We start from the raw sequence: 14524 nt of genomic DNA on the forward strand, positions 1-14524 counted from the left end.
ATGCGTCCTTGTTCAACCGATAAATAAGCTTGAACCTGGCAAATATTTTAGGAGTTTCTTTTTTAATACTAGATGGAAAGGATTTTACTTTATTTACGTTGAACTTGGAAGGCTCATTGGGTTCGATGAATCTCTTAAAACTCTTCTTTTTATACGCGTTTCCTCTTCTTCGTTAGTTTGGGATTCATATTCGCTTTCAAGGAAATAATCGTAGTGAAAAAACATTTTATAGAATTTATGCAAATTAAATTTATTTTTGAAACTTCCTCGACTTTATTTATATTTTGATATTTGTCAATAGGAGTAAAGTTAGTTGCTGCTTTAAAAAATCTTTTTTCGTTTTTGCCTGGCAACTTTCTTTGCTTTCTATTTTCGTATCTTATAATCGCACTTCACCATGACTTTAGTTTTTTCTGCCTCGTTTCGTAATTCATAATAAGGGCCCAGGTATTTCTGAGCACGTATAGCTATAGTTTGGAGTTTAATATTCGAAATCAGCACTAAAAATTAAAACTAACGAATTATTCAAAAACCTAATTGATTTATATGGTTTTCGAAACTTCAGATTTATTCAAATGAAGACCCAATGATCTAAGCTGTTTTTAGATTTGTACCTTGCAAAATCATCATTTATAAGGGATATGGTGTGTTTTAAAGAAGCCTAAAAGCACCTGTTTTTAGTTGTCTTTAGCATTTTTAAAAGGGACATATTTGATGTTAAAAAAAATTAAAAGCCAGATTGGAATTCAGGACATCTTGTTAGTATTAAATAATAGTTTTTTTTTCATTATAAATCAACTATAACTTTAAGAACCGTTTGAAATTATTTATCTCAATATTACTTGGTATCAGCGCCTCCTATTACCATCTTCTCCTCCACTCGTCTACGCCTACTGGGCCGTAGATCACTCAAAGAGCTTTTCTCGCGAAACAACCCTTGGTGTTTTCATATAATGAGGGTCTAATAAAGCTGAAATTCGGTTGCTTGAGAGAAAGCTTTACATCTCAATTGCTTTCTTCGCCCAAAGAAACAGGGGTTAACAAAAGTCAATTTGCGTTTGATCTCAACGCAGGTGTTGTTTTCTGCATGGTTTCACTTCTAATTGACGAAGCGATTTTTATCGGTCTAATCTTTTGTTTATTATATGTATGTTTTATGTGACCAATTTTTTATTGAATATGTAATGTAGTAATGCAGGCTGTTTTGGTCAATTGATGTTAAATGCAAATAAAAAACTTTATTTCATCTTTTACCCAACGTTTCATCGCTACTCACCACTTCTTCAGGGGTTTTTATTATGATATGTTGTTTATTTGTTGTTGTGTTTAACATTGTTTTGTTGGTTTTGTTTTTAATTCTTATTTTTATTTTGTTTTAAAAAGTAAAATGAAAAAAAAATATTTAAACTATTTAATAAATTAACATTAAACACAAGAGACTAATGATTAGCAATAAAATAAGTACCTGAACTACACTGTGATAGTTTATGTTTGTCTTTTGTTTATTATTCAGTAGTTCAGAATTCAACTTGCCGAATTTTGCGTCGGGACCTGGGCCTACACCCGTAGAAGATCCCACTGACCCAAGAGCTCAACGTTCATGACCATAGACAACGCCGTTTGTTTGTTGACTGGGCTTCGAATCGTTTGGAAAAGGACTGTGTTAATAAGCAAAATTTTCACCAGTTAATAATTCATCCTCAAAAAGTTACCGTTTGGTGAAGATTTTGGGCCGGCGGCGTAATTTATCCGTAGTTTTTTGAAAACGACGTTAGTGAGGCGGTCACCGTGAAAAGCGAGCGAGACACAAGTCGTTAATATTCGTTTTTAGAGGTTTACATTTTTGAAGCGAAATAAAGAATAAAGCCCAGATTTTCTTGATAACTCTAAGTGTTTTCTCAACTCTTAAAAATAACAAGCAGTTGTAAACAATGATAAAGTTGCAATAATGGTACAAAGCACAAACACTACAATAATAGAAACTGCACTGTGCTAAAATAAATGAATTTTTATTGTGTTTACCAAGTTAAATTATTATAAGCTTTATATATTCAGTATTAGTCCATTCTCTATTTGATTTTGGCTTCGTTACCTAAAATGTACATAAATTAAAATTTCATTATTTTGTGTTGTTATTGTTAAGTACACAATTAACATACCAACATATTTGATTTCATCAAAAGCTTTTCGAGCCTTCTTTAGTTCTTCGTTCATTGTAAGTAGATCTTTGACCCTAGCATACTTACGAGGATCTTTTCGAACTAAGAATATGATATCCTCGACTTGCACTCGACCTGTACGTCCTATTTCCATAGCTTTATGAGTTGTCTCTGTGATGAATTCTATGACTAAATCCTCTAGTAAGTCTACACTTTCTGTATAAGGATTTTTGTCGTCCCCAAAGCCGTACATCATGCATCTTAGTTCCTTGCTAAATAATCTTTTACGTCCTGCTGATGTTGTGACGAATTGCTCTTCACCTAGCTCATCCTCGTCGAACTGCAATCCCGGTTTTTTTGTTTGAAAATTAGTGTAAATATAAACTTTTTTAGACTTACATCTGCAGCTTCAAAGGTTTCATCACCTCCAGGAGCACCAGCCATTATTTATTTTTTTTCACAAAAGTTCTGTATTATTATAAACTATAAAAGTTGTAAGTTTCATTAAACAACAACATACCTAAGAAACGTCAAATTTGTTTGTGTCTCTTGTTGACACTTTTGTTGAGCGGGCGAAAACGTCAATTTTGAAACTTATACGGTCCACTATGGATCCTTGTTAAACGAACTCTTGCATGAATACTTTCCCTTATGAGTTGTACAAGGTGGTGCAAAAGTCATTACTCAAATTATAAAAATAAGTGAAAAAGTTACAATTTTTCTAGCACGGCCATCTACCCACGGTTCAATTGGATTATATGAGTATATCAGGAGAAGGCGGGGTGACTTTCCATTACTGCAGCACGCATTTCCTTTTCCGTCTGATTTTTTTTTACAGCTATGAAGGGGTCCTAATAGAACATGTTTTGAATATTAAGGCGAGGTAATACCTTTAAGTAATAAAAAAAAATATTTTCTTTTTCGGACTTAACCTTACTTCATTTTTTGAGCCTAAAACAAGTTTTTTGGAATTGATAGTAAGACTAACATCTAGGTATGTATGGAAGCACGCTGCCCCCTGCAACCCCAATGCTTTTGATCACTATAGGATTTGGGATTAAAATTTCTTATTTTTATAGTAAACATCGTTGAGCTGTCAAAATTTAGCGGACTGATAAATTGTTCTGTACATTTATTTCGAACTAAATTTTGACACCTTATTGAAGGTTTTTACAGATAAAAATAATATTAAGAACATAAACGAAAATATGTATATGTATAGTCTCAGAACGTGATGGGAAAACATTAGTTTCTGAAACTAAAGTTGCAAGTGCGTGCCCAGCCGAGAACAACCCTATTTCTAAAAGGGTTCTGTTGTGCGTGCTTATTTTAAATGGATATTGAGAAGTTATTGGTTGAAGAGGGCTTTTCTGAGCCGAAAACAAGCGAACTCAAAATACGAAACAACAATTTGAATGGAGAAAAAAATTTGGCAATGCTTGTGAACCAACATATTTCAATTTGTAACTTGGAGGAAAATTCGCCACAAGATCAATTGCATTTTACACAATTATATTCTGCCAAAATTCAACACAGCTTTAGTTTGTAGAAAAACCTGAACTAAATTTTAAATCGAGTTGCGTTTTACCTCTGGCCAATTAATGAATAAATATTTTGAAGTTTCATAAAAATAATCAGCCCAATTCTAAATGAAAATTCCCAGGGAAATATTTCCCTTCTCTCATATTCTAAACTAAAAACTCCCGGGAATTTTGTTCCCTTTTCTCTTACCCCTTAGTATAAACTAACTTCGAATTTTGCAAAAAATACTCCGAGAAAAAAGTAGGTAAATGTCAAAAGAAGGGAAAAAAGAAATGTATTTGCCTCGAGTTTCTTCCCGATAATTTTGGTGAGGAGTTTAATCAAAATGTGTAACATTCTATTTTAAATGTTTTAAGTTTAAAATAACAAACAAGTGCCAGGTTCAAATTCTCTTGAGTTTGATTCACCTAGAGCCAAGGCTGCTATAAATCTAAAGGCCAGAAATGGTACTGCCAGTGGGCCAAACAGAGAACAAAAACTTTCCGAATATGAACAAAGAAAATGTTAAACCTCAGGAAAACGAACCTGTAGTTAAAGGAAACCTCCAGGAATTAGTAATTCAAGCCCTGTATGACGAATTAGAATCAACACCAGTAAATAATACAACGCAAAGGGTTTACCCCCTTCCGAGTACAAGTAGTACAAAGAAAAAGACTGCCTCAAAAGCTTTTGATGATGCATATAAGACTCAAAGGGAGTTATGTAAGACAGTCAAGGGTATAGTTGAAGAAACTAAAGAAAAAGTTTACAGACCTCTTGACAAAATTTATGAATTAAAAAAAAGTAACGAAGATTATTTCGCATTAAAAAAAGAAAAAATTTTAGTAAGTTAAACGACACAACCAACGCATATAGCATTTAAGAGTTCAAGACATTTTTTTCATTTGTATTTCGTTGTTTTGTTGTTGTTAATTCATTAAAAATGTGTGATATTAAATAAATAAATAAATTACTTTTGATTAAATTAATTAATGTTTAAATGTTGATTTCTATATTTTGTCGTTTCACTGCGCCACTGCTGTGGTATACCCAGATATTTTTTGCGATGCATTGGTTGAGCCATACCAACACTTTCTTCATTTCCGACCCCAATTTGATACCCTCCCCCACCAAAAAAACGTATAAATTTGCGCAATTCAATGATTGGTGTGATTCCAAAATGCTTCTTTGTTGGTTCACTGGACATGATGAGGACATCAAACAAGTATTTAAAGAAAACCTTGTTTGGCCTATAATACTTTTGAAACCTAAGAAAAAAATGATTTTTTAAAAATTATGATAAACAATATTTGAATAAACTAATGAATGCTTATAGGCTTTTTACACCGGTTTTCGCCGAAAACCTACAACGAAAACTCAAGTTTTCCCATACATTATTGTAAACGACAAGGTTTCATAAACAACATGTTTTATATAAAACCTCTCGAAAACTAGTTAGAATTCAAAGATGAACAAAACAAACAAACCTTTCGGAACATTCAGCGCTCAAATTAATGATGGCTGCTGTCAAAACAAATATTTTACTTTGAAATTTGGTTCAAAACAATTATATTCAAACAATCAAAACAATTTGGCCGTGGTAAGTAATATTATTTATACAATTTATCTTTACAAAATAAGAATTATTGCTTTTTGTTTTTTATTTACAGAATATGGAATAAAAAAAATAAAAAAAGAAAACTGTAGGGGAGCCAGGATGAGGAGTACCTGCTCGAACTCTGGACTGAAAAGGAGTCTGAGCTGCGGGGCAACCGGAAAAATTGCCACATTTTTAAAGAAATAGAAGAGAAGAAGTATTTTGCGCGATGGGAGAAGACGGTTGAGTGTGAGCTATACAAAAGCACCACTTCACCATGCGTCGCGACGTTGCGTTCGTCGATATGTTGCGTTATGTAGATATGTAATGTGTATATACTTAAGTATGTGCAGTATGTGTACATTTGTTGTATAGGTATTTTGTGATCTTACCTAATTGCATTTTGATGGCATTTCGGATAATGGAAGGTGTATTTCTTGCATCATCTACCTGTGTTGATTGTTCCGGTTGCTCTCTATGCGAATTATTGTTTGCATTTTGCAAACATTGGATGTTGATTTCATCATTATTAACATTCAGAAAATTATGTAAGACACAGCATGCTTTAATAATCAAGATGCTGTTATCGATTCGGTTATCAAGACCCTTTCCGATTCTCCTAAATCTTGCTTTAAGGTGTCCGAAACAGTTTTCAACAACTCTTCGACATTTCGAAAGTGCGTAGTTGAAGTTCTTTTCTTCTTCGGAAGCTGTGGTACTGAAAGGAAATGGTTTCATCAAAGATTCGGAAAACCTAAAAGCGGAATCCCCAATTAAGACTACAGGAACATCCACATCACACATTTTTTTTGACATTTCTTTCAAAATTGGCTGCCGATGCTGTTGTCTCACATACGAATCTTCGTATATCTTCGAATCATTGCAACGTCCTGGACTTCCGACGTTTATATAAAGAAATCTATAACTGCGTACACATATAAGAATTAGTTAATTTTTAAAGAAAAGTTTCCGAGTAGAATTTCGATTATTACCGATAATCAACCACAGCTAGTAGTACAGTAGAATACCATCCCTTATAATTATAATAATCAACAGCATCCTGAGTTGGATTTCAATATGGCAACCATCTTAAGTGAAATTGAAAATATTATTTGAGACAACTTTTAAGAACATACAATAATTATACCCATACCAATAGCTCAAAAACATTGAGGGAAACCAAGTTTTTCGAAACCATTCACATTTTCCTTAATAATTTGTTCAGTAAGTGGATATGCACACAAGTATTTTTTTTGTAGAACACGGCAAACTTCCTGACAAAATGTTGTCACAATAATGCATACTGTGGATATTCCTACCCCAAAGATAGCTGAAACTGTCCTGTATTCAGCGGATGATCCCAGTGTATATATTGCAATGGCTATTCTTTTTTGTAATGGTATACACTTCCTAAAGTTTGTATCTTGCGTTTCCAGATCCTTTAGTTTATTGCAGAGTATATTGAAAGTTCTGCGGCTCATTCTGAAATGTTGTTTGAAATACTCATCATCGTTTTCTAACATTTCATGTTCCCAAAAAGTGCTGGTGCGTACCTGCATCAAATATTTAAATATATACATAGCTATTAATTGAATTGTTATAACAAGCTTAACTTTGTAAACATATATCTTTGGCGATCACGTTTTTCAATTGCATCAATCAAAACTTTTCTTTTCCTTAGAAGTTCCAGGATTTGCAAAAGAAAACGACGTTTTTTTTCATTATAGAGGCTTGATATGATGAAAAAAAGTTTAAAAAAATCTTCATATTTTGTTTATCTTTCTTTTTATACATTAAAAATAATTTCAATTTTTCAGAATTCATTTTTTTCACAAATAATTTGAATCTTCTCAAATTACAAAACTTTTTACTCACAAATTTGTTTTATCAATACAAAATTTGACAGCCGGTTTCAAACAAATTTAAACGTCAAATGAAAACGTGTAAATGTTCGGTGTGAACGATTTTCGTGTTTTCGAAAACTTTTTGCCGATAACCGGGTTTTGGGTTTGGTGTGAAAAGCCTATAACCACCAATATCAAAATAATTAAAAGACCTCAAATGTCATCTTCACATGGAATCAAAAAATTCTTACACTTTTCAAGGAATACGCTATCTAATGTATTATTGGGAGATCAGTTAGGTTGCCTTTTTAGAATTCTTTTCTTGCAAAATTGCGTAATTATTATTTGTCAAATGTCCAAGTATAATAGCTTTAAAAGTTATGGTAGTAGCTGTCCAAATAGCACGCTTTTCTTTATAAAACCTCTAAACGGAAAAACCTTCATTCACACAAAGCTGTAAACACACGTGTACATTTGAAATTTTGTTATTTCGCAAGAGTGAATTGAAATTTTTGACATGAGTATAACAGTGCCAACACGGCAACACTATTCGTTAATAAAAACTACTTCGAAATTTGACAGGTTTATTAATGCGTCTGTCTAAATATTCGGGAACAGAACTATTTGAAAAATGTAAACAATAATATCAAAGAGCGGCATAATATTAAATCTTACAAAGTTAAACAAATTACTACGGATTTCACTCTTTTTTCAATGCAGATAGGTAAATACATATATAACTAAATATTGGTTTATATATAAATAAATATATAAAATTAATTCGAATATACATAAAATAAACCCTCTCGGACGAATGCCAATGTTCATGTCTTTTGAGTTACGTTCTACAAATGTTTGCTTGTTTATTACTTTATTTTTAACAAGTGGTTCTTAAAGTTATAACCAATACCCAGCACGTCTATATTTTTGTATGTTCCCTTTTTATAAACAAAATAGCACAATCTTAAATTGTTCACTACTGAGAATAACAACTTATAAATTTAATTTCAAAACTGGTAGCTTTGGCCTTGTCCAAAATAATAAATAAATTAGGCGGTGCAACAGTCCCTAGAAACTCGGGCATAGTTACTTTCAACTCGATTCATGTCATGGAGCACTTTCTATTTTGAGAAAGCACTTTTCATGACGGCGATTACTCTTAGAGGAATTGTCAATTTCTCGCAAGAGGCAGGTGGCAAAGGAAGGGATTAGACTCAAGACCTCTCGCATGACAGTCCTTCGCACTAACCATCATTCCATGAGTACACCTATGGCCCAAATAATAGAACTTGTGAAAGGTTGAACTATATTTTAATTATTTACATATGTTTTGTTAATGTTTCCAAATTTCTTATTTAAGAAAAGTTATATTGGTTGTCAAGTTTTTGTAGTCCATTTACTGCGATGTCCTATACAGGCTGGCTAACAATATTGGATTAGAACTTAAAACACAACAATACATTTCCACAATTCATATAATTTTTGATGAACTACATTTGATATTTAACTAAACAATCCTTATTCTAAAGTACAACATATCTGTGACAATTATCGAAAAAGTTGTTGAAGGCATATGACAAAACTCTTTAACATTGGCTTAAAGAAATACTTCTCAATGAGATTCAGGTCCAGTTATTAAAAATTTCAGTCAAAAACTTATATTGTCTTCTTTTGAATTCAAAACTTCTTTAAAATTACATTGTAATTGAGGTCACTATCCTGCTAACTCGACATCTAAGGATCACATTTTATAGACAATATTTCTCAACATGTACCTACGACTTTTTGTAAATCATTGCTATCATAACATGTCATCTGAAAAAAGTTGCACTTAGATATATAAGCTTGGGGTTGAAAAACTTTCACATTGGATGAAACAAACGTTTGTCATCCATCCCATTCCGTATAAATTGATTATTGTTTCAACACTTTAAAGCGTAACCCCTATGATCAATCCGCTTTCGGAGACGTCTGTTTTTGCTTGTCAGAATCTCATCTCAGATTTTTCGATGGCGTAATGAGATTAGATTTATAATTTCTTGTTAAAGTAGCTATGTTATACAACTGCCCCCTAGTTACTGAGAACATCTAGCTATACGACAAACATTCCTTTATAATCAACAGCAAAAAAGAGCACATGAAAGGTTTGGTTTTTCTACAACTGCTCCTACTATTGTGATCAGCTAGACTTTCAATCTCTATAAAGTAAGAAACGGTTAGTTTATCATCTCAAAGCGAAACAAGATATAAACTGTTCTGTATTCTTAAGTTTGTAATTTGAACAAGTTGTTTGTAATAGTTTATAATTTAACTACAAATTCTAAGGTAGTCTTTACCTTACTTATAAATGATTTACTCCTTTGTGTACAGTAAGTACAGTTACATTTTAATCTATGTGGATGATATGAAAATCTTCAAAAGCGTACAATCTAAGCGTACAATTGAATCAAAAAGAGTGGGCTAACCTAAACCTAACCTAATTGAATTTCAGTCTATGTAAGGATTTGTTAAACGGTTGTCCAAGGAATTTTACGTTGCTCTTGCTCTGTATAAAATGTTGGTCCTCCCCAATTTTTAGTACGCATCCCAAATATGGTCGCCTTTTTAAGAGATCCACAAGAATTAGATTGATTCTATTCAATTAAACATTTACGTTTTACCTTAACAGGGCTACAATGGTGGATCTTTACAACATGACTTCTTATGAACATCGCATAAAGCTTCTTTAAATGCACTTCGCAGAGGAGGATTTATAATGTTATTTTCTTTATTCATCAACTCTTACCTGTTGATTTATGAAATTGTATAAGTTTAAACCACCGTGAAGGTAACCGCAATAGCCGTAGTCTAAAAATAATTAATGTTTATGTTTCCCATTGCACAAAATATACAAAATAAATACTTAAGTGAAACGAAACAATTTAACTCAATAGGTAGGTTAGGTTGAGGGGCTGACAGTTGGTGTCTTTACCGTCACACTGAGATCAATACAGATCCATTGTGATACCCGTGAGTATTGCTACTCAAGCTAATAAGAAAAATCTATGTGTTAGTCAGTTAGTCAAGCCATTTAGAGGCTTTGACGAAGTTCAGAATTTTTTACCTGGCGTACTAGAGAGTTCTTCTAAATCCTTGAAGAAATAGTTGCCAAGCAGTTTCTTCCTTTGATGGGAGTGTGCGGGACAGTGACACAGAAAGTGCGGAGTGTCTTCATGCACCTCCTCGTCAGCGCATCCTCTCCATAGATCATCTTTTTCATATGATAACCTAACAAATTATGTCCGGTGATTATGCTTACAAGAGATCGAAGTGATCCCTTGTGTAGCTACATAATTCTTTCCGTTCTTTGTTTGTTAAAATAGGGCCAGATCTTTCTTGATTGGCCTTGATAGTAATTCTTTTTGAGATTTCCTGTTTTAAATAACAGGTAGGGGTGCTAACTAGCTGAGCTTGGATTACGTCAAGCATTGACCCTAATCTTACTTATTCATCGGCTTTCTCGTTGCCTAGTATATCGCTGTGGCCTGAGACCCAGCAGAGTCTATTGTTGTGCTGTGCGCCAAGAACCTTCTCTTCGCAGCAGCTGAAACAAGCTTTGATTTTACCTCAGTTGCAGTAATCGCTTTAATTACTGCTTAGCTATCAATGTAAAAGGTGATATCAGCTCGTGGTATCGCCATCATTGATACCTTTTTAGTAGCTGTTGTCACTCCACTTGGAAGACGCTACCGTAGTTTGGAAGCCTAAGCGAGGCGGTTAACTTGAGAGATTCAGAATATAAGCCTGCCCCTACACCAGAGCCATCAGTATAGATAGCTATTGACGACTCACTGGAGTATGGTATATTATCTATCCATTCCTCTCTGCTTGGGATGGCAGCCTGGAATGGTTTCTAAAGTCCCCGTATGGATAGGTTTACCAGCCTTAGGGATGAAAACTACCTTTGCCTCACGCCACGATAAGGGAACATACCCCCATTTAAGGCTATTTTTGAAAATGCTAGCTAGGTGTGGGATGGTAAGGTTTATGCTCTTCTGAAGCATCATGGGGAAGATTCCGTCTAGACCAGGGGATTTGCACGGGGAAAAGGAGTGAATGGCCCATTTTATCCTTTCTTCCGTTATAATATTCGATGGTACTAGGGTTTCTGTATGAGAATCTGTTTCAGGATTCAGTCCAGCTGCCTGTAGGTTTTTTGAGAGATCCTAGAGTGACTGAATCCTTGGTCAGAATTTTCCTTAGCCTTGCTGATACATTTGTACTTTCTATTTCGTCGCTGAAGGCCATAAATGAGCTACGTTTTGCTCGTTGTGTTTCGACTTCAAAAATACGTTGACTGGTCTTATAATGTTCCCAATCCGCTTCTTTCCTAGTTCTTTTGGCGACGTTGAAAAGTCTTCTAGTCTGTTTTCTTAAGTTGCCTATTTCAGTGGTCCACCATGGTGGTTTTTTCCTATCTTTTCCCATATGATTGATGGGACAACTTTTATCTAAAGCGTGATTGAGAACAACTCCGACTTTTTCTGATGCAATATCTATGTCGGAGGGTTCTTGAATTAGAAGTGTATCCGGGTTTTGAATCCCCTGTCCTACTTCCCTACAGAATACATTCCGGTTTGTTTTCCTGAAATTCCTAAAGGGTTTTGGAGTTGCTGCTTCATTTTGTATCAAGAAGCCTAACGGTTTATGGTCTGAGAATGATTCCTCTTTAAGAACATTCCATTGATCTATTACTATTGTGCTTGAGTTATTGGTTAGGGTAGCGTCAAGCACTTCTTTTCTATTTTTAGTTACAAAACTGGATTCGTTACCGCTGTTTGCTACTAAAAGATTATGGTCTAGTATAAATTCAAAAAGAGACTCACCTCTGTTGTTGATTTCCCATTGGGTATGATGTGAGTTTGTATCAGCCTACTACCACGTCCCATCTCTCAGAGGCAGCTTTCTCTACAAGCTTGCTTGTGATGTAAGCGGGAGGCCCTTCTGGTCCGTCACGCGGCATTTAGCACGATGTCAAGATCAGTGGTGGGAGTCCCTTCATTTCTAGTTTCACAGCACACTGGTCTGGATCACTGTAATTTGCTAATAGAAAGAGATTAAACTTCTTCCTGGCTAAAATACAGGATCTGATATTACTATTTGCTACTTGTGTGGCTTTGTATAGTATAAAGTCTAATGCATGTAGTCCTCTAATTCTGCCACCTGAAATCCAACTATTTTTTATGAGAATTATTAATAAACATGCAATGAACCATGTTTTTTTCATAATATATTTAAAGCTTTCTTTCTTTTTTTGCAGGTTTTTTATATGGTCTTCATAATATCTCAAGTTAATTTAAGTGAAATGAATTCGTTTAATGGAATTGACAGCAAAAGCAATATCGATTTTCAATCGGTATCAAACTGTAGTTCAAATGGTGAAGATCAAAAGGAGTATTGTCCGATCTTGGAGGGAAACTTTGAAATAGAGCAGTTAAGTTTTATAGATCTTACTCAAGATGAATGTATTTCCCCAGTTAAAAAACAAAACTCAACAACAAGTCCTTCTGATATAAAAAAGAATAAAAGAATTTTCAAAAGAAAAAATGCAATGTTAAGTAAACCAGACAACAACTCGATTAGTCCATCAACCTTTGTAAAGAAATCAAACGGAACAAATTTGAAACAAACACAATTGAATACTTTCTTTTGTTCAGCCAAAAAATTGCCGCGACGTAGTGAAGTTTCCCAATCGAACAAAATATACTCACAGTTTAAAAATAACGATCACGCTATGAAACCAAAGATTGTTGATTTATGTGAATGTTTGAATATGAAAACAAACAACATTGCAATCAAAACACTAACGGAATGTTTAGGATGTAAAGAAATGGATAATCAAAGTTTTCAAACAATTACGTGCGATAAAGAAATTGACATCAACATAAATTTAGAATACAGTAAAAAGGAAAAATTACAAACGTTGTTGAAAGAAGAAATTGTTGACTTGTGTTTAGATTCAAGTTCAGAAGTGGAAGACATTGAAAAGGATAAGAGAAAAACCCACAGAAAAACGAAAAAAAGGTCTAACAAAAAATTGTCGAAACTTATCAAGGAAACTGAATCCAGGTTTAGTGATGAAACACATACAGCTTGTGAGTTAGAAAAGATGCAAATTACAAAAGATTGTATTTTATCTTCCAAGACATTACATTTGAATGATGATAAAAAGTGTAATAAAGAATCTCCACCTCGAAGAAAACGTCCTGGTACTGTTGATTCGGAGAAAAACGATTGTCCGCCTTATAAAGTTATCGAAGGGACAACTTTTGCTGTGGATGCTTTCAACTTCGGCCTTCTGAAAAACGTGACAACCTACTTCCTGACCCACTTTCATACAGATCACTATGTTGGTCTAACGAAGAAATTTTCAATGCCAATATATGCATCCGAAACAACAATTAACTTAATACGAGGATTTATTGCCGTCGACGAAAAGCTACTACACATCCTGTTTTTGAACACCCCACATAAGATCGAGGGCGTTTCCGTCACTGCCATAGACGCAAACCATTGCCCTGGTGCAATTATGCTTTTGTTTCAACTGCCTTGTGGAAAACGAATTCTTCACACAGGAGATTTTCGTTGGTCACAGAAAATGGAACTTGATATAAATTTAAACCTAAAGCAGAACCACATAGACCTCTTATATTTGGACACGACACATATTTCAGACAGACACAATATTAATTCTCAAGCCGAGTGTATATCGAAAGCCATAAATTGGGTTCGAGAATTTAAACAGAGCAACGAAGGTAAAAAAATTCTTTACGTGGTTTGCACTGATGTTATAGGAAAAGAAAACTTCTGGTTTTCAATTGCCGATGCTTTTGACTTAAAAATATGGTCAGATGGTAAAAGGAAAAAAGCTTTAACACTAATTGGAAACGAAAAGATTCTTAAAAAACTTGTATCGAATGCTAATGAGGCTGACATGCATGTTGTATCTCACGCAGATGCTGGTTTTAGGCACTTGGATGAATACTTTCATAAATTTAGTGATACATTCGATATGGTCCTTTCAATTAAACCAAAAGGTACGGATACTATAGATCCTAAGTATGATGGTCCAGTAAACTCTGTGTCAGTAAGGTACTCTGAACATTCGACCCATAAGGAGTTAAGAAAATTTTTGAGTTTTTTATTACCAAAGCGAGTAATAAGTACTGTACCTCTGGGTAAGAATATATTTCGATGTCCAAAAATACCAGTGTCGTGGCATACAAAGGAAATACTTGTGACTTATACAAAACAAGTTTCATTATTAAATTATGTAAGCGTTAAGAAAAAGTAAAGAAGTTGTTATTATTTATTAAAATTTAATTTGTTTAAGTCATTAGCTTTTCTAAAAGGACTATTAAAAT

At 33.9% G+C, this 14524-nt stretch overlaps 2 protein-coding genes across 2 annotated transcripts; one reads left to right on the forward strand and one right to left on the reverse strand.

Annotated features, from left to right (window-relative positions):
• Positions 1-1988: 1988 nt before the first annotated feature.
• LOC129952693 (transcription initiation factor TFIID subunit 13) lies at positions 1989-2710 on the reverse strand. The gene is made up of 3 exons (XM_056065457.1): positions 2559-2710; positions 2160-2499; positions 1989-2092 (listed from the first exon to the last, which is right to left on the reverse strand). Exons 1-3 carry the CDS (start codon positions 2601-2603, stop codon positions 2070-2072), a joined length of 408 nt encoding a protein of 135 aa, XP_055921432.1. The 5' UTR covers positions 2604-2710; the 3' UTR covers positions 1989-2069.
• Positions 2711-7729: 5019 nt separating this feature from the next.
• Positions 7730-14486, forward strand: LOC129952639 (uncharacterized). Its single transcript, XM_056065377.1, has 2 exons — positions 7730-7845; positions 12421-14486. The coding sequence occupies exon 2, from the start codon at positions 12430-12432 to the stop codon at positions 14452-14454; it is 2025 nt and encodes a 674-aa protein (XP_055921352.1). The 5' UTR covers positions 7730-7845; positions 12421-12429; the 3' UTR covers positions 14455-14486.
• Positions 14487-14524: the final 38 nt, after the last annotated feature.

The sequence above is a fragment of the Eupeodes corollae genome, chromosome 3, assembly GCF_945859685.1.
Source record: "Eupeodes corollae chromosome 3, idEupCoro1.1, whole genome shotgun sequence".
Classification (NCBI taxonomy): domain Eukaryota; kingdom Metazoa; phylum Arthropoda; class Insecta; order Diptera; family Syrphidae; genus Eupeodes; species Eupeodes corollae.